The sequence below is a fragment of the Rana temporaria genome, chromosome 11 (assembly GCF_905171775.1).
Source record: "Rana temporaria chromosome 11, aRanTem1.1, whole genome shotgun sequence".
Taxonomy (NCBI): domain Eukaryota; kingdom Metazoa; phylum Chordata; class Amphibia; order Anura; family Ranidae; genus Rana; species Rana temporaria.
Window position 1 is genome coordinate 109,723,861 of NC_053499.1, and position 20,095 is coordinate 109,743,955.

General features: G+C 42.3%; 1 protein-coding gene across 2 annotated transcripts in view; it reads right to left on the reverse strand.

The window, feature by feature from the left end:
- Window positions 1-19,762, reverse strand: part of CNIH2 (cornichon family AMPA receptor auxiliary protein 2) — a 169,563-nt gene extending 149,801 nt beyond the window's left edge. The window contains exon 1 of one of the 2 annotated variants that reach the window (XM_040328824.1): window positions 18,787-19,762. In XM_040328824.1, the coding sequence (XP_040184758.1) occupies window positions 18,787-18,867 (81 nt within the window). In that variant the 5' untranslated portion in view covers window positions 18,868-19,762. The remainder of the gene's footprint in view (window positions 1-18,786) is intronic. The other variant, XM_040328822.1, reaches the window with a different exon arrangement.
- Window positions 19,763-20,095: the final 333 nt, after the last annotated feature.

Below are 20,095 nucleotides of genomic sequence, written 5' to 3' on the forward strand. Positions count from 1 at the left end.
ATCAAGCTTCGTGAAAACAGTTGCTCACTTGAGGCGGTCAAATAACTCTGTAATCAATGGAATCAGAGAGGCATTCTTAATCGTGACACGATTGAGACCCCTATAATCAATACAAGGTCTCAGTTCACCACTCTTCTTCTTTACAAAGAAGAAACCAGCAGGAGACCAGGATTTGCGGATGAAACTTCGAGAAAGTGCGTCTGCAACATACTCCTCCATGGTCTTATTCTCCAAGACCGACAAAGGGGACACCCGGCCACGAGGGGGTATGGCACCAGGTTGAGTGGAGGCAAAGAACCGCCTTGACCGCCTTGACCTTTGTCAAAGACATCGCTAAATCGGGTTACTCCGGCAGGGAGGAGAATGAAGGGGTGCACAGGACCTTGGCTACCTTCAGGAAGCATCTCTTACTGAATTGTGGCAACCAGGACAGAACCTCAACACGGAGCCAATCAAAAGAAGGGTTGTGCCTCTGTAACCAACGATAACCAATAACCAGCGGAATTTTAGGTGTCACGCAACTGCAGTGGAATCGAGTGCTTCGATACAAAGGCCGCATCAATAAACAGGCCTGCAGCCCCAGAGTCGATTAAAGCCTGTATCTCGACCGACGACTCAGTCCAAGGGCTCTCTCATCTGCAGAGAGACGCGTGAAGCCCAAGTGCATGGGTTTACCTTCACTGACTGACTCAGTACCAGGAGGCATGGGAGGTGAGGGAGGCAAGGGTGGGACTGCAAAGCTCAGAGACAAATGTACAGGAGTCTTCCGCAAGCGCTCCTTAAAAGAGAGTCTTTCTCTGAGTCTGGATTTAATGAGGATTGCAAATGTGATCAACTTCTCTAGCTCAGTGGGTATATCTCGGGCTGCTATATCATCCTTGATGTTATCCGAGAGACCATGAGAAAAAGCAGCCACGAGAGCCTCATTGTTCCATGTAACCTCTGCTGCCAGAGTACGGAATTCAATGGTGTAATCGGCAACAGTTCTCTTACTCTGTTTGATGGACATAAGGCTCTTGGCAGCAGAAGCGGTGCATGCAGGAATGTCAAATACCCTTTTGAAGGAAGCCACAAATTCTGAGTAACTCAGGACCACAGGTTTTTTGCGTCTCCCATAGAGAGTTTGCCCAGGCCAAGGCCCTCTCAGAAAGCAAAGATATCACAAAACCTACTTTGCTTCTGTCCGTGGGAAACGCCTGGGGCAGCATCTCAAAGTATATCTCAACCTGGTTGAGAAACCCTCTGCATTGAACTGGATCGCCCCCAAATCGCTGGGGAAGCGGAGCAGAAACAGACATGACTCTAATAGAGGTAATACTAGAGGTGGGTGCCTGCACAAAAACTGGGGCAACAGCAGCACAGGTTCTACTGGAGCGACCACAGTGGGAGATTCCAAATGAGCCGTGCGACTCAGGAGCATCTGTATTGCCATGGCAAACTGATCCATGCGTGATCCAGGTCATCCAATCTGGAAAAAATATTAATAAAAAGTGGATTGACTGCATCTTCTGAATTCATCGCCTTTGCCTACTGTCAGAAACCATGAATCAGACCGAGACAGAAGTACAGTTAAATCACACTTGTTTAATAATAATAAAAAGATAAACAGAGTAAGTATAGTCAAAACATAGCCAGAGTTCAGGAACCAGATCGGATAGTCGGCCGAGCCAAATGTCATAGAGCCAGAGAAGAATGTAGTAGAACAGCAAACGGAATTCAGGAGCCAGAAGGGATGTGTCAGCCAAGCAAGTCTTCAACAGGAACGCAGGAGATTGTCTCTGTGATGTTGACCAAGGCAAAGGCAGAGAGCAAGTGAACTGGAAGGCATAAGTAGGCAGGACTGACAAGCAGTGGCGGCCCGTCCATAGGCGGCGCCCGGGTGCCGCCCCCCCCCCCCCTCCTGTAGTCACAAAAAAAAAAAAAAAAACGGGCCCTTTAAGACTTTTTATTTTCCCTAAAATGTCGTTTTACTTATACTGCAGTGATGGCGGTCCATCTATAGAGGGCGCTGCAGCACCGCCCCGTCTGGCTCTCGCAAATAACAACGGCTCTGATAGGCTTTTCGAGTACAGCCCTCAGCCTTCCGGATGTTTATCCTCGGAACGCACGGGGGGTGCGTTCCTTGGATAAGACTGACGGCCGTCTCAGCCGATCAGGTTTGCCTATTCTGGTTATTGGTAACCTGATTGGCTGAAGCGTCATCGAGGGCGGGAGAGGACATCGAGGGACGTGGAAGCAGAAAGGTAAGTGCATTTTACAGGGCACAGCGGCGACAATGGGCACAGAGGCGACAAAGGGCACAGTGGCATCAATGGGTACAGTGGTGACAAAGGGCACAGTGGTGACAATGGGAACAGTGGCAACAATTAAAGGGCACAGTGACATGCACAGTGGTGATAATGGGCACAGTGGCAACAATTAAAGGGCACAGTGACATGCACAGTGGCATCAATGGGCACAGTGGCTGCGTTTGATGGCATGGCACAGTGGTGACAATTGATGGCACAGTGGCTGCGTTTGATGGCATGGCACAGTGGCTGCATTTGATGGCATGGCACATTGGTGCAAATTGATGGCACAGTGACTGTGTTTGATGGCATGGCACAGTGGTGACAATTGATGGCACAGTGGCTGCGTTTGATGGCATGGCACAGTGGTGACAATTGATGGCACAGTGGCTGCGTTTGATGGCATGGCACAGTGGTGACAATTGATTGCACAGTGGCTGTGTTTGATGGCATGGCACAGTGGTGACAATTGATGGCACAGTGGCTGCGTTTGATGGCATGGCACAGTGGTGACAATTGATGGCACAGTGTCTGCGTTTGATTACATGGCACATTGGTGACAATTGATGGCACAGTGGCTGCGTTTGATGGCATGGCACAGTGGAGACAATTGATGGCACAGTGGCTGCGTTTGATGGCATGGCACAGTGGTAACAATTGATGGCACAGTGGCTGCGTTTGATGGCATGGCACAGTGGAGACAATTGATGGCACAGTGGCTGCGTTTGATGGCATGGCATAGTGACTGCATTTGATGGCATGGCACAGTGGTGACAATTGATGGCACATTGGCTGCGTTTGATGGCATGGCACAGTGGTGACAATTGATGGCACAGTGGCTGCATTTGATAGGCACAGTGAGGCTGTAATTTTTTATTTCTTTTTTCGTTTGCGCCCAGCACCAGCCGCCACTGCTGACAAGCCGGATCATTAACAGGTGAATCACTGTGGAGAGATAGGAGCTGGCAATTAGCCGACAGCTGAGCAGCCAGCTCAGAGAAGGAAGGGCTGAGCCCAGCCCTGACAGAAGGTCCCCCTTACATTGATGGTCAGTGTACATTCTTCATTACATTGGTGATCAGTGTACATTTCCCTTTACATTGGTGGTAAGTGCAGAATTGCCCTTACACTGGTGGTCAGTGTAAATACCCCTTTACATTAGCGGTCAGTGTCACCTTACATTGGTGGTCAGTATGAATCTCCTTGACAATGGTTGTCAGTGTAAATTCCCCCTTACATGGAGGTCATTGAATATTCCCCCTCCCCTTACACTGGTGGTTGGTGAAAATGCTCCTATTATAATTGGTTTCAGTGTAGAAATCCTGCTTTATATTGGTGGGTGGCGTAAAATCACCCGTTGCATGGTGGTCAATGCAAATTTCCCCTCACATTGGTGTTCAGTGTAGAATCCCCCACTATATACTTGCCAAAGATTTCGAGATTTGCTCTACTTGATTAAGAATTTACAATAGTGTACTGCCTCCTAACTAATCCCACCCCCCCCCCTTCCTTCCACAACTGCAACTGATCCCATCAACTCCCCAGAATCACCATTGATCATACCCACAGCATTGCCAGTGAGTGGTAAGGATGTCCAGTAACCTCTAGAAACCAATCAGTGAGCAGTATTGATGTACAGTAATCTCTAGCAACCTATCAACAAGCAGAAGTCATGCTAGCAAATAATCAGTGAGCCATATTGTGTGATGGCCATTAAAAATTTCGAACATGCTCTAATTTTTCACAACGTTTTTAACGTTGTAAAAAATGGTTGTGTGTGGGCTTTAACGAAGTGAAAAAAACGTGCATGCTCAGAAGCAAGTTATGAGACGGGAGCGCTCGTTCTGGTAAATCTAGCGTAAGTAAGCACATTCATCACGCTGTAACAGACTGAAAAGCGTGAATCGTCTTTTACTAACACAAAATCAGCAAAAGCAGCCCCAAGGGTGGCGCCATCCGAATGGAACTTCCCCTTTATAGTGCCGTCGTACGTGTTGTACGTCACCGCGCTTTGCTAGAGCATTTTTTTTTTCACGATCGTGTGTAGGCAAGGCCGTTTTAATGATCGGGTTGAAAAAAAACGTTGTTTTTTCTAGACCATTAAAAACGTCATTTTTTACAACCCGAAAAACGGTCGTGTGTACGCAGCATTACAAGTTGCCCTAAATTATAAAAGTGAAAGGCTGCACTACTTCCACCCCCCCCCCCCCCACAAACCAGCACTGGGCTGGGGTTGTGGTGAAGAAGCTCTTTTCATCATTAACAAATGTTGATGCCATGTGGCCTGATATGGTTCAGGCGGGAGGGCCTTCCTAAACAGCCACACTGCATGCTTGGATAAGTGTCTGGTATAGATTTTGGGGGACCTCACAATTCTTATTCTGTTTTTATGGCATGAGGTTCTTTCTTAAAATCCGTACTATGTTGTATGATAGTCTGCCATATTATCCAATCGATGACAAGATGACATCCATGAGCACAAAGTGGTGACTATTTGGCCCACCAGCGCTTACTTTGGGCAGTTTTAGATCTATCTGCACCACCCGCACCAGTTTCTATTTCAGAGTGAAATAGAAACTAGTGCAAGGTCTGTACCTAATTAACGAAGAGATTATGGCAGCTATCAATATAGAAAACTTTCACAGATCCACACCATATAAAATACATAGTTCAAATGTGTATTTTGACTGTGCACTTGCCATGGCTTCTGTTTTAATAATTCAATGCCATAATAAGCAACACCTGCTGTGTGAATTAGCCCAAACCAATCTCCCTCTTTTTTGTGTTACTAGAACAAATGAAATAGATTGATTGGTTTCTTGGAGGGATATGGACAGTTTCTCTTTCACATGCTGTAATGCCCGATACACGCGATCTGATTATCGGACGAATGATCGTCCGTTTTTTTTTGTAAACTAATCTCACGTCGAATCTGATGAGTTTACTAAAGTCACGAAAATTCTCGTACGGCAGAATAAAAAATCGGAAGTGATGTCATGTGTTGTAATGCATTTGAAATTGCATTTTGGAACGACAGCTGTACTGATTAAACGAAAATCGTACGATCTGGCATCGTACAAAAAAAAATTCCGTGCATGTCCGATAGAGTAAAATTGGATGAACTGTCCTGATCGGCTTTTGAAAGCTCTGTACTAACGATCCGATTATCGTACGATCGTTTCGAAAGCGGCATTTTTCGTACGATTTTCGGATCGTGTGTACGGGGGCTTAAGTCTGATTGTATTTTGGCAAACCCAGCATTAATCATTGACTAACTGCCAATCACCGCTATAAAAGGTGAATAAGTGTATTGAAAGTTGTTCAGCCAGTCAGTACACACATTTCCATAGCAACTGAATTTCAAGTCAATTCAATCACAGAAGCCTCAAACCGGATTTGTTTTTTTTTTTTTTGTTTTTTTGCGATTTTATGTTTAGAGAAAATGAGTACAAATTGGAGAACAGATGCTTGCCATAGATCTGGAGATATGTTAGAACAAAATACTGTCCATAATATATTATGAAACAATCACAAACGCAGAATGAGTATTTAATATTGGTATCACTGACCCTGAATACATGCATAACATACATTCTGTATAATGGGGAAGGGAAAATATAATTAAGTATTTAATCCACTGTTTGATCTTTTACTTTTTGTAGCAGAGTGATATTTCTAGTTAAATTAATTTAACGAGAAACTGCATTGAGGGAAATATGTGGACTGTAATTTCTGTCCTCCTTCTGAAAATACTATTTGACTGATGGTCTCTGTGGGATATCAGAGAGAAATCAGAACACCTAAGTTGCAAACATGTTCCAAATCAATAACTTAGAAACTACAAAAGTCAGAGGTTTAGCATGATAAAATAACAAAAACCAAAAGCAGAAATCAACAATGGCAGTCTACACATTTTTCTCAATACTGGCAGTCCCCAGGTTACAAACAAGGTTCTGTAGGTTTGTTCTTAAGTTGAATTTGTTTGTAAGTCAGAACAGGTACATTTTTTAAGTGTAACTCCAGCCCAAATTTTTTTATTTTATGTTTTTTGGATAGCATAGGGAAGGGTTGACACCCCTTTATTATTTGTTTTGCTGTCTATGCCCCTGGTCAGAAGATTTCAGCGCAATTTCTGTCCTATGACAAATGGATTTTAGAATTTTTGGGTTGTTGTGGAAACAAGGATTTGAGATAAACCTTCAATGGAGACACCTTTGTCCCATGATAACTCTTAGGCTGGGTTCACACTGCAGCAAGTAGCGGCTCACAGCAGGGGTTCAGTGCGTCCCCATATACCATTTCAGGTCATATTTCAGTCCGAATTTTTGGCTGAATTTGGACCTGAAACGAACCAGAAGATGCACAGGACTCCTGTGCAATGCGCACCAGAGTCGCTCCGGAGATGTGCAAATTGGCTCCATAGAGAGCCGGTCACAATTTCCTGACATGTGAATTGGATGTGGGGAAACCCGTATCCAAATCACAATAGTCTGAATCCAGCAGTGCAGGAGTGAATAGGGTAGAGGAAGGGGTAGATTTTCTCTCATTTCCTGTTGTCCTGCCTCTCACTTCCTGTTGTCATTTGTAAGTCATACTGTATGATTGTAACCCGGGACCACCTGTACAGGCTTTTCTTTAATTTAGGACTATGGATATCTTACTTTTATAGCAGCAGAAGTATGATTATGTTCATGCAGAACATTATCATACTTCTTCTTATCATACTTAGCAGACATTCTGGGTTATATAGTTTGGATTGATATAGGTTTGGGCACACATATATTATAAAAAACATTATGCTTTCTATAAATCAAGATATAATAATTAATTTTACTTAACCAGCAACTATACTCTTACAGAGATTCTGTCAGAGGGGAAAGGAGCAAACTGGTGCAGGTATGAATTAAAGGCACCTAGATGTGATTGTGCTGAGGCATTGTGGGTGGAATTACACATGGACAGGGCCAAGCCAACACAAAGGCAGGAGGCATTTGGAGGGACTCAGCTGCAGCAGGACTCTCTCCTTGTTCTCTAGTGGCTGTCTTCTGCATAGTGCAGGACCTGGCTGTGAAAATGACAGCCCAGCCCATGCAGATTACACTGAAAGCAGCTCTCCTGATGTAATTAGCAGGGTTTCTCTATGCATGTGACAGCCAGATCCCAATCTATATTAGGGGAGTTGATTGTAGTTCCTGACACACCATAGAAACAAAACTAACATAATAAAATGTTCAATCCCATATTATCCCCTTGGACCCATTCACACTGCTCCATTCTGTTATCACTTAGGGCCCATTCACAGTTGAGTTGAGTCAAAATGAAGGGCACCACAATATGCTAATTCTTGTAAGGTGCATTGCAATAGCACACATTCTAACAAGCACATAACCATAACACATTAAACTGCATGTGAATGGGCCGCTAGTTTTTAGTTTCAATATTATTTTCTGTTTTGCCATGCCCACTATTAATAAATCACACTAGTTTGCCTATGTCACAACATGTCAATTGGTTCGGTTTTCTGATTTGGGCCAAAGGTGAGAACCATAGGGCCAAAGAACAGAGACTCTTATTTCTGGCCCCAACATCAGGCTGGTTATTGTATGTGTAGACATGCAAGCAGGGGAATAGTTTTTTTAATGAGCAGGTTGAGAAGAAAAATACAGCGTGCCATGACTTTTGTGGTTTGGATATAAAAGTGGACATGATCAATAAAGTGGGTGTTGCTTCACGATTTGCAGTGTGCCATTTTTCCCTTTTTGGTTTGCTATGGTTTAGACAGAATAGAGGTTAGGGGTACACTAAAAAGACAGTCAAATAAGTCCTATTTTTGATGTACGAGGCAGCAAAAAATAGCCTCTAGCATTAGTATTAGTGCCAGCAGTAACAACACTCAGCATGCATCAGGGCCAGCAAAAACCCCCAATAAATGACAAGGCAAAAAATAACCCCCCCAGTAAATGTCAGGATCCACTGACAAGCACAAATCCGCACAGCACAAATCATCCTTCCTACACAAATTTTGCTCTAGCACAAACTCTCACCACTAAAAGCACAGATCTTTCCTCTTTAGTACATACCTCTTCTGTGAAAACTGCTCAGATCCTAAATATTGAGTGTTGTTCTTCATGCAGTGAAATAAAGTCCCAGGCGTACCTCGGCTCTGTCACATGACACAGCAAAGGTATGCCTAGGACATGCAACAAAGAGAAAAAGCGGCACATCCAGAGATGAAGAAAAATGTGTTGGTTTATTGTAGAGTCAAAGGTTTAAAAAACATGACACACAAGGAATCAAAACTGTTCAGCAAACGCGTTTCACACAAAGTGCTTATTCATTGCCTAGGACTTTTCCATGCTGCATGAACGGTGCTTAGGGTCTAGGGCAGGGGTGTCCAAACTTTTGTTCAAAGAGGGCCAGATTTGATGAAGTGAATATGCGCGAGGGCCGACCATTTTAGCTGACAATCTTTGAACCATTAAAATTTGGTTTAAGTGTGTTCCTCTGAGCACTTATACACTGCCCTACAAGAATTATCTTGCCTTTGTGGCTGTGTGTGGTGAAGAGATGATCTCAAGCGTGTTATTTGGATATACCATATTTATCAGCGTATAACACGCACCTTCACTTAAAGATGGAAGTTTCAGGAAAAAAATAATTTACATGAAGAACTGTGAAGCAAATTAGGGGGCAGTGCCCATCAATGCAGCCTATTCAGTGTCCATCTGCAGCCTCGCCATTGCCATGAATGCAGACCCACAGTTGCTATGAATGCAGACCCACCGTTGCCATGAATGCAGACCCACCGTTGCCATCAGTGCAGCCTGATCGATGCCCATCTTCAGCTTCGGAGGGGGGCAGGATGAGCGCCAACAGATTACATACAGGAGAATCTCCTGTTTACTCTGCGGCCTCGTTAATACGAAGTCCCACCTCCTATGATAGACAGAACAGTCGTCCAATGGCAGCCCAGAAGATGGGACTTCCTCTTACAGATGCCACTAAGTAAACAGGAGATTCTCCTGTATGTAATCTGAAGGTGCTCATCCTGCCCCCTCCCTGTTCCCTCCGAGGCAGCGCTGATAAATATGGGGGCAGATCCACAAAAGGATTACGCCGGCGTATCTATTGATACGCCGGCGTAATTTTAAATTTCCCACGTCGTATCTTTGTTTTGTATCCACAAAACAAGATACGGCGGCATCTGGGATCGATCCGACCGGCATACGTCTTAGTACGCCGTCCGATCTTAAATGTAATTTTTCGGCGGCCGCTAGGTGGCGTTTCCGCGTCAAGTATGCAAATTAGCTATTTCCGACGATCCACGAACGTACGAGCGGCCGTCACATTTTTTTACGTCGTTTCCGTTCTGCTTTTTCCGGCGTATAGTTAAAGCTGCTATATGGTGGCGTACTCAATGTTAAGTATGGCCGTCGTTCCAGCGTCTAATTTTACATTTTTTGCGTCGTTTGCGTAAGTCGTTCGTGAATAGGAATGTGACGTCATTTACTTTCACGTCGAATCCAATGACGTCCTTGCTGTGTACTTTGTCGCAATGCACCCTGGGATATTTTAAGGACGGCGCATGCGCCGTTAAAAAAAAACATTGTTTACGTCGGGTGACACCACTACGTATTTGCATAGAACACGCCCCCATCACTCCCATTTGAAATTGCGCGCCCTTACGCTGCAATAGATACACTGCGCCGCCGTTACTTACCGCGCGGATTCTTTGAGGATTCACAAGAAGAAAAAGTAAGTTACAGCGGCGTAGTGTATCTTAGATACGCTACGCCTGCCTAAAGATAGGCAGATCTTTGTGGATCTGCCGCTTGGTATATATATTTTGTGGCCCTGGGGGCCACAAAAGATATATATATCCAAATCACCAGGGGACCATACTAAACTGGAACGCGGGCCGGACTTTGGACATGCCTGGTCTAGGGCCTTCCTCCTCTAAGCTGTGCTATGTCTGAGCTCTGAATTTCACAGATGCAAGAACACACAGCATTACAAGGATTCCTGTGTAAAGTCACAAATTTGGGGGGGACTAAAGAAGATACATAGGACATGTGATGGCAGAAGCACTGGAGTAATTTTGTACTCCAATATTTCCATACTTATCTATACCTCTGCATACAAGCATCATCTGTCCCAGCTCAAGGTGGGGGGAAGTACATTTCAGCATCTTCAGAAGAGGAACTTGTCCTGGCACTAAACATTGGTGTGAAATATGATGAATTAATAACTGGAATATGTCATACAGGTCTCTTAATATTAATAAGAAGTTAAAAGTAGCGTCTTACACAGATGGAACAGGTTACACAGATTAGAACAGTGGGGAATTGTAACTACCCTTGACCACTTGCCACACAATCATGTGTATATACGTGATTGTGTTTAAGTGGTTTTGCTGCAGCTGTCGGCCATAACCCCAGTAATTACATTTTCAGTCGGGGATTCCCTACAACTTTAAAAGTGAAATTTTAAAGCATGACATGTTGGGTATCTATTTACTCAGCATAACATCATCTTTTGGACCAAAATTGGATTATATATCGTGTGTTTGTTGCATTCAAAGTGTATTTTTTCCCCAAAAATGTTGTTTAAAAAACGTTGCACAAATACTGTATGACATAAAACATTGCAACTACCACCATTTCATTCTCTAGGGCCTTTGCTAAGAAAAAAATATATAATGTTTGGTGGTTCTGTGTAATTTTCTAGCAAAAAGTACAGATTTTTATTTTGTCAGACAAGGCTGGGTCTTCAGACTGTTTTTTGTGATGCTAATGCTAAATATAGCAATAATGTGGTTATTTACTGCAGGATGATTTTATGGTCAGAAGACAAGTAGGTGGCACACTGCAAGCACCGTCAAATGCAGCACATTAACTGTGAACAACAATGGAACCAATTTGATTTTAACTACATGCCGACCAGTTCTACGGCGGCAGGTCGGCTCTCCTGCGCGAGAGCCCGTAGCTCTAAGTCGCCTCGCGAAGCGCCCCCCACTCGCTCCCGATACCGGCGCGCGTGCCCTGCGGTCGCGATCACCGCCAGGCACCCGCGATCGCTCATTACAGAGTGAGGACTGGGAGCTGTGTGTGTAAACACACAGCTCCTGGTCCTGTCAGGGGAGAAATGCCTGGCCGTCTGTTCATTCAATGTATGAACAGCGATCAGTCATTTCCCCTAGTGAGTCCATCCCCCCCTACAGTTAGAACACACCCAGGGAACATATTTAACCCCTTCCCCGCCCCTAGTGTTAACCCCTTCCCTGTCAGTGTCATTTTTATAGTAATCAATGCATTTTTATAGCACTGATCGCTATAAAAATGTTAATGGTCCCAAAAATGTGTCAAAAGTGTCTGAAGTGTCCGCCATTATGTCGCATTATGTTGAAAAAAATCGCTGATCACCGCCATTACTAGTAAAAAAAAATATTAATAAAAATGCAATAAAACTACCCCCTATTTTGTAAACGCTATAACTTTTGCGCAAACCAATCAATAAACGCTTATTGCGATTTTTTTATGAAAAATATGTAGAAGAATGCGTATCGGCCTAAACTGAGGAAAAAAATAGTTGTTTTATATATTTGTGGGGGATATTTATTATGGTAAAAAGTTAAAAATATAATTTTTTTTCAAAATTGTCTATCTATTTTTGTTTATAGCGCAAAAACGAAAAACCGCAGAGGTGATCAAATGCCACCAAAAGTAAGCTCTATTTGTGGGGAAAAAACGACGCCAATTTTGTTTGGGAGCCACATCGCACAACCGGGCAATTGTCAGTTAAAGTGACGCAGTGCCGAATCGCAAAAAGTGCTCTGGTCTTTGACCAGCAATATGGTTCGGGGCTTAAGTGGTTAAGTTATTGTTAAATGAGATGCAATAAAAACACAAAATTAGGTGCAATCATTGAACATTGCACAACCTTATTAAACAAATCTCACACAAACCTTTTTCAAATTTTGTTATTCCCCTTCACTATTAGCATTTATTTCACTAGTGGAAAATTAACTAATTAAAAAAATGAGTCCTATTTAATTCAAGTTAGGATGAAAGCATAATAAACTGTGACACTAAATATTGAATGAATCAAAAATGTAGCGGTGAAATAAAAATTCAGGAAAAATATAATCATTAAAAAAAACAAAGAGGTTCACTGTTGATATTTGCATTGTGGGTGGTATTCACATTGTGAAGAGAGACAGATGAAAAATACAAGCAGAAAATTGTAGAAATTATCCTAACAGAGAAGAGAAAAACTCCAGAGTGACGTAATTTGGAATGAGAAAGGCGGAAGAAAAATGGCTGGCAAGGAAGCTAAATAATAAACCTAATACCGATGAGGATTAAAGAGAAAATGAAAAATGGGCACTGGAAAGAATATAACCTTTTAAGAATTGTACAGAAAAAAAATGTAAATTTATGTAATGCTGCAAATGCTTTAATGGGAATTTTCCTGATAATACTAGTACACTAACACCTGAGACATCATTTTTAAAAGTTATGAAATGTTTGTTATATGCATTTTGGAAAAATATTTGTTATTAAAAATAAATGGGATTCAAGTTTTTTTCCCAAATATTTAAAATGATCTTATTCTTCTAATAGTAATGTCAGTGGGAAGATTCCACATTATGTAACATACAATTTTTACACTTTTTTGCCCTTCATACCAAAAAGGTTTAAAGGTCAATTTTGATTTTCTGTGCAGATTAATAATCTGTAACAGGCGACAAGAATGTGACATATAAGCCCCCTTCCCATACAGCATCTTTGCCTGGGCACGCGGGAATCTGTAAAGTCCTGGACCATTAGCATAGGGCTCAATGCCTCGTGAGGGTTACAATTTTTTCTATGGGACCCTTCTTAGCACACCCCAAAAATAGGAGGCATATGGTCTGATATCAACATGTCAGTGGGTTGTATGCAAACCAATCAATAAACGCTTATTGCGATCTACCAAAAATATGTAGAAGAATACGTATCGGCCTAAACTGAGGAAAAAAAATTGTTTTAAAAAATATTTTTTGGGGATATTTATTGTAGCAAAAAGTAAAAAATATTGCCTTTTTTTTTAATTGTCGCTCTATTTTTGTTTGTAGCGCTAACAATTTAAACTGCATTGGTGATCAAATACCACCAAAAGAAAGCTCTATTTGTGGGGAAAAAAAGGACGCCAATTTTGTTTGGGAGCCACGTCGCACGACCGCACAATTGTCAGTTAAAGGGACGCAGTGCCGAATCGCAAAAAGGGGCAAGGTCCTTTACCTGCATATTGGTCCGGGTTTTAGGTGGTTAAGTGAGTTACTGGCCCAGCACAAGCAATTACCACATATCCTTCCTAAGAAGGTCCTTTTATGTTACCTAAAGAAAACTGAAAGATGGCTACATAACTGTAAATAATTTAAAGAATTCAGTTAATCTCTATGGGCCATATTCTGAGTAAAGTTACGATGGAGTATCTCAGGATACTCCATCGTATCTCTCTTTTTTGGCCAGTGTATCTATGCGAGTGATTCTTATAATCATTTTCGCATAGATACACTGAAGATCCGACATGTGTAAGTCACTAAGGCCCCGTACACACGACCAAACATGTATGCTGAAACTGGTCCGCGGACCAGTTTCAGCATACATGTTCGGTCGTGTGTAGGCGCGAGCGGGCCGAATTCCAGCAAACATTTGCCCGCCGGGCCTTTTCCCAGCAGACAAATATTCCTGGACGTGTTTTAAAACCGTCCGCTGGAATCCTGCCCACTCGGACATGTACGGTCGTCAGTACAGACCTACCGTACATGTCCGAGCGCCCGCCGTCCCTCGCATGCGTCGAATGACTTCGACGCATGCGTGGAAGCCTTTAAATGGCAGGCCCGCCCACGTCGCTGCGTCATCGCCGCGGCGACGACGCGGACACGCCCCGCGTATTGTTTATGCACGGGCGGCAGACATGTACGGTGAAAACGGTCCGACGGAGTACCCGGCCTTAGACTGTCGGATCTTAAATGTAAATACTCCGCCGGCCACTAGGTGGCGTTTACGTTCAGGTCTCATTTGTTTATGCAAATGAGCCTGATACGCCGATTCCCGAACGAATTTGCATCACGTAACCGTCGCTTACGTTAGGCGTAAGGTTACCCCTGCTATATGAGGGGTAACCTTACGCCAGTCCCACGTAGGCCATGTTAAGTATGGCGTCGGGTCCGCGTCGTGTTTTCCCGTCGGGTACGTCGTTTTACTAAGTCGTTCTTGAATACGACTTTACGTCAATGACGCACACGTCGGCGTCATTGACGTTTTACGCCGAGAACTGGAGCACGCACACTGGGCTATTTTAAGCCCGGCGCATGCGCAGTTCGTTAGAATCGGGGGCGCGCTTAATTTAAATAGAAGCCGCCCCCTTGGAGATACGCGGGGATACGCCGGGCCAAATACACTCCGCCGCCCCAAACTACGGAGCAAGTGTTTGGGGAATACAGCACTTGCTCCTGTAGGTTGGGGCGGCGAAGTGTAAATGGCTTACGCGCCGCCCGCCGGAAATCTACGAGAATATGGCCCTATATCTGTACAAACTAACCAACCAACTAACCAACAGAACCTGAAACAACTTTATAAAACTCTTTCAGTAAAAATTTCAATTACTGTTTATGGAGTCTCCACGTCTTTAGGGTTCATGCTGGATGCAGTGACTATGGGCCAGATTCACGTAGGGGAGCGGCAGCGTAACGTATCGTAGATACATTACACCTCCGCAAGTTTTCATCGCAAGTGCCTGATTCACAGAGCACTTGCGATGAAATTTACGCCGGCGGCCTCCAGCGCAAGGCGGGCCAATTCAAATGGGCAATTCCCGTCCTGCTTTGCGCGCTGTGACGTCATTTTTATTAGAACGGCGACGCGCGTAGCGTAATCCCGTATTCCCGGACGGCTTACGCAAACGACGTTCATTTTTAAATTTCGACGCGGGAACGACGGCCATACTTTAGACAGCAATACGTTTGCTGACTAAAGTTAGGGCACCTAAAACAACGACTAACTTTGCAACGGGAAACTAGACTAGCGGGGACGTAGCGAACGCGAAAATCCGTCGTGGATCCGCCGTAACTCCTAATTTGCATACTCGACGCTGGTTTACGACGCAAACTCCCCCCAGCGGCGGCCGCGGTACTGCATCCTAAGATCCGACAGTGTAAAACAATTACACCTGTCGGATCTTAGGGATATCTATGCGTAACTGATTCTATGAATCAGTCGCATAGATAGAAACAGGGATATGACGGCGTATCAGGAGATACGCCGTCGTATACCTTTTGTGAATCTGGCGCTATGTTTTTCTGCACAAGAACAACACATATCACCACTAGGGTGCAAAGGTTATGTGTTATAAGGAAAAATGCAGCTGTGGTGCATAAAGGGTAACGCTACTTTCATGGAAGAAAAAAAAATAGCAAATAAAAATAAATAAATAATATAGAATATAAATATGCAACACAAGTCATATTGTAATTGAATGTTATTAAAAACAACCTTTTATTTTCAATCTGCTGCACAGAGTGTATATAGAACGCCACCCCAGAAACATAATTTCCTGCTTGTGTGATTGGCTCAATGATTTTCCCAGAAGTCTACACTAAGATACAATTCAGATTTTTGGCATCCTATGCAGCAAAAATGCAATTGTTGGTAGGATACTGCCAATAGGAAATAACATCTAAAGGCATGCAGACCCTGCAACTTTCCTCATTAGAGCCCTCATTCTGCAGCACCCGGTTGATAATTATAAAACCACTCCCATTAAACTCATTTGGCACAGGGGCACAGAGCAACAAACAGTGATTTCTTCTGAATAACTAAATTAGGAATCTGCAACAAAGTGGGTTAAAATCCTTGCAATGTGCATAGATCACCCAGAGGGGGGGTTTTTTTCTCAACAAAAGTGGAGTTACGCTTTAATGAAGTGTTATACACAGAACCGTGTACCCCAGAAGGTCCAGTCCAGCTGATAAATGGAACATAGCTGTACAGATGCAGTAACATTCCATTTAAGTCTATTACACACAACACACACTACATTCATGCACAGGCATGGGCAGCAGCCTGGAACCAGATTTTTTATCATCTGGGATACAGACAGAATGACACTGCCATTGGATGGGGGGCACAACTATGTCTATTGAGGGGGCTAGAGAAGGGACCTGGATTTTTTTTTTTTTTATTGTCAACATGTAATTTAACAGTTACAACTATGAATGTGTTCATGTGCATAGACTTCTAAAAACTTCCAATTTTGAAGAAATTGTTCTGGTTATTTAGAAAATAGGTTTATTTGTATATTCCTAGGCCTCAAGACTTCTGACAAACGAATGGTCTAATAAGCTCCGCCACTGAAAACTGCAGAAAGTTTGGTTAGCGAAAAATTTCTCCCTAAATATTGAAAGTACAGTATGTACCTATTTTTGTGGATAGAAGGTGAACTATCAAGAAGGATACATTCTCATTTTCTCATTGAAAAGTGAAAACATACAAAACATGCCGAAATATATATTATTAAATGCCTTTAAAACTAAAACTGTTATAGAATAAAATTATCAATTTCTATTAGAAATGTAAGAGTGAAGAAGCAAAGCAGCGTGCAAAAAGTGCAATAGCCCATTGCCACCAATCAAAATTCACTTTACTGAAGTCAGGACAGTGAAAAAAGATTTAGATTTATTCTTATTAATGCAATTTGAACGTAATGCTTTGTTATTTGCATTATGTTATTAAATAATGCTGACAGTAGATTATATGGATACAGTGCCCAGACAAGGGGGAACAGAACACAAGAAAAGGGTGGATAATGTACAATCTGAGGGATCAACAAAAAAAAATGAAATAAAGAAGAACCATAGACCAAAGAGTAAATGAAAGACAAAAGAAGTATGACTGGTATGTTTGACACAAAGAAGACCATAAGAGGGTGTTTAGAAGAATATGGTAGGGTGGTGGTCTGGATTGTACTAAGCTAGGATATGTTTAGTTCTCTGGGTACCACTTTATAAACATATGCAGTTTCCATGGAAACGAGCTCAGTCTCCACAGCAACAGAGAGAAGCAGAAACATAAAGGATGAACACATGGGGGAGGGTGGGGGCTAAGAAAATGTGACATACACAATTATACACACACATTGTGGTACAAGCATTCACATTTAGACACATATATTAGGTTAGTAACTGAGACATATTTGCACATATAAAATAATAGCAGGACAACAATGACTTAGTGTGTAGGTAACCATGACTTTTAAAATACACAATGAAACCCAGCAAATCACAAGTATAGATACTGTCACTATTGCAATTAATCACCTATAAATGATCAGTTCTACAACGAGAAACATCTATTTCACACAGGAAATCAATGCTGGTGACAATCACAGAAAAGAATGATGAAAAACTGTGCAAAAGTCATGGAATCATATAAGTAGAACTACATACTATATATATATATATATACACTGATTTCAGTGAAAAGATTTCAGCTTTGCTGTTAGAACCTTTTATAAAACACAAATCTCCTTTTCCGTGAACTGACACTTTACAAAAGTCTTTCATATTGCTGCCTTTAAAAGCTTCATAATATACACTGGTAGCATCCTTTGCAGTTGCACAGTTAACTAGTTGCACATTGTTGGAACACTGAACCCTCATATGTAAATAGTGTAATGAATATATCACACTATATACATAGGAATGTCCCCATAAACGTGAAAATGTTGCTTACTAGTGTCAGAGCTGTTTAATGCCTGAAAGCCCTGTTCTAAAGACTGGAAAGTGATCATTTACAATGCGGATGGATAATATTGCTGCAAATATTTAGTTATGTTAGGGAGGGACGTATGTATGTGTGTGTGGTATGTACGTGTGTTTATATATATATATATTTTATATATACACACAATATCATTAAAAAATCACTGCTAATAAATTGTGATTTTACCTGATAGAGCGCAAGCACAGCTGTGACTTGGGTACTGGAGTGTAAAAAGGTACACCTGAGACACATCACATACATATCTACACACAAAGGCAGATAGCTACAGTGGGCATGTAGAATACAGCTATACTGCTTTATAGTACACTTACTGTATCAGACCCTAGCTTGTCTTTTTCATTTGTCTTTTGTTCTCAAACATTGTTCCCACCCTACATTTTTCCAAAATGAAAGTCCACATACTCTGGCACAGGCCAGCTATTTTCCTTTTGCCCCAACATAAGGCACACCCACATGATACCTTTTTAGTTTATATCTGACCAGAGGTTTTCTGTGAACCTTTTCCACTTTCATATCAGACATAGCATTTTCTAGCATCAAAGATTACCCCAGCACCCTGAATGTGTTATTTGGAGGGGTGATCTGACTGTACAATTTCTGGGATACTTATGCCCTTTGGAATGCCCGTATGCCCTTTGGACCCTCAACTCCCTTTTAGTTTTGAGACTCACGTGCCAGATGATGAAAAAGATGAGAGAAGCACAGAGGACGAGTGTTAGCATGTAACAGAACGCAGCAAAGGTGAACGCCATCTCTGGAGGAGACAGAATGATGACTGTAAGAAGAGCCGCTCTAAGGAGAGAACTACTCTTCAAGAAGGCTGAAAAATGCTGCGAAGGACGACTTTCCGAGTCTGTGATCAGACAATGCTTAATTAGAGTTCCTTGAGATTGTCCAAATTCTGTGGCTACAAGTCCGTCTGTTCAGCAAGTGCTCGGTGTGAGGGCTTCAGTAGTATTCGGAAAAACAATTCGCAGAAGGTGGTCAAAGACTTAAACAAATATAAAACTGCTAAAAATGAAAACTAAAACACTATCAAAAATATTGTTAAAAATATTGTCTAGAGCTAAACATGAAACATCTGAGAGCACTGCACGCCAAAAAGTAGGATTCGGTATACAAATTAGGTAGCAATTAGAAAGGAAGGCTGCAATGTAGAGTACAAACCTATAGGTTAGTAAACTGCTTGTATAGCCTGTGATATTTGGCACTTTAAATGTCGATGGTTAAAAAAATATCAGTCTTGTGAAAAAATAGCTTCTCCTCCCCTCCGTGTAGCTTGCATTGTGTAGAGTCCGAGGTGGCACTTTACATACAAATGTATATCAGAACGTCGTCATATGTGCCTTTGTGTATAGATATCAGTCACCTAACCGTCTTCTTTTTCTCCTTTTCCTATTTAGCAACCGTCTTCTTTGTTTGTCCGTTTAATGTCGCTCACCTTTGTTGTATACTTCTTTTCAAGCTTTCTCGTCTTCTACCTGTATATTCACTTTTTGTCTGCACGTCTTCCTCAGCTGTATATCAGAAGATAGAAGTAGAAGCTGACACAAGCATCTTATAGCACACTCCTGTGTAATCTGTGATCCCAGCTGCTTCTCTGCTAATGTTCTCCAGTACCTTGCACTCCTCCTGTTTGCCTCTCCCCCTTTCAAGTTCTTTCTCTCCCTCCCTCACCGTCACACCTCCTTCCTTGCTCTTTAATGCTTTTCTCTTCCCTTGCATTTTCTATCTATCTATCTATCTATCTATCTATCTATCTATCTATCTATCTATCTATCTATCTATCTATCTATCTATCTATCTATCTATCTATCTATCTATCATGTCATTTTTATATACAGGCAATTATATGAACCACATCCCTTTATTTCTACTTTTTTTTATATTTTGTCCATAGCACATTTGTCTTTCCCTCCCTCTTTTGACATTAATCACAGTGTACATACAGTCTCTGGAGCATATCTTGGATACTGGGTA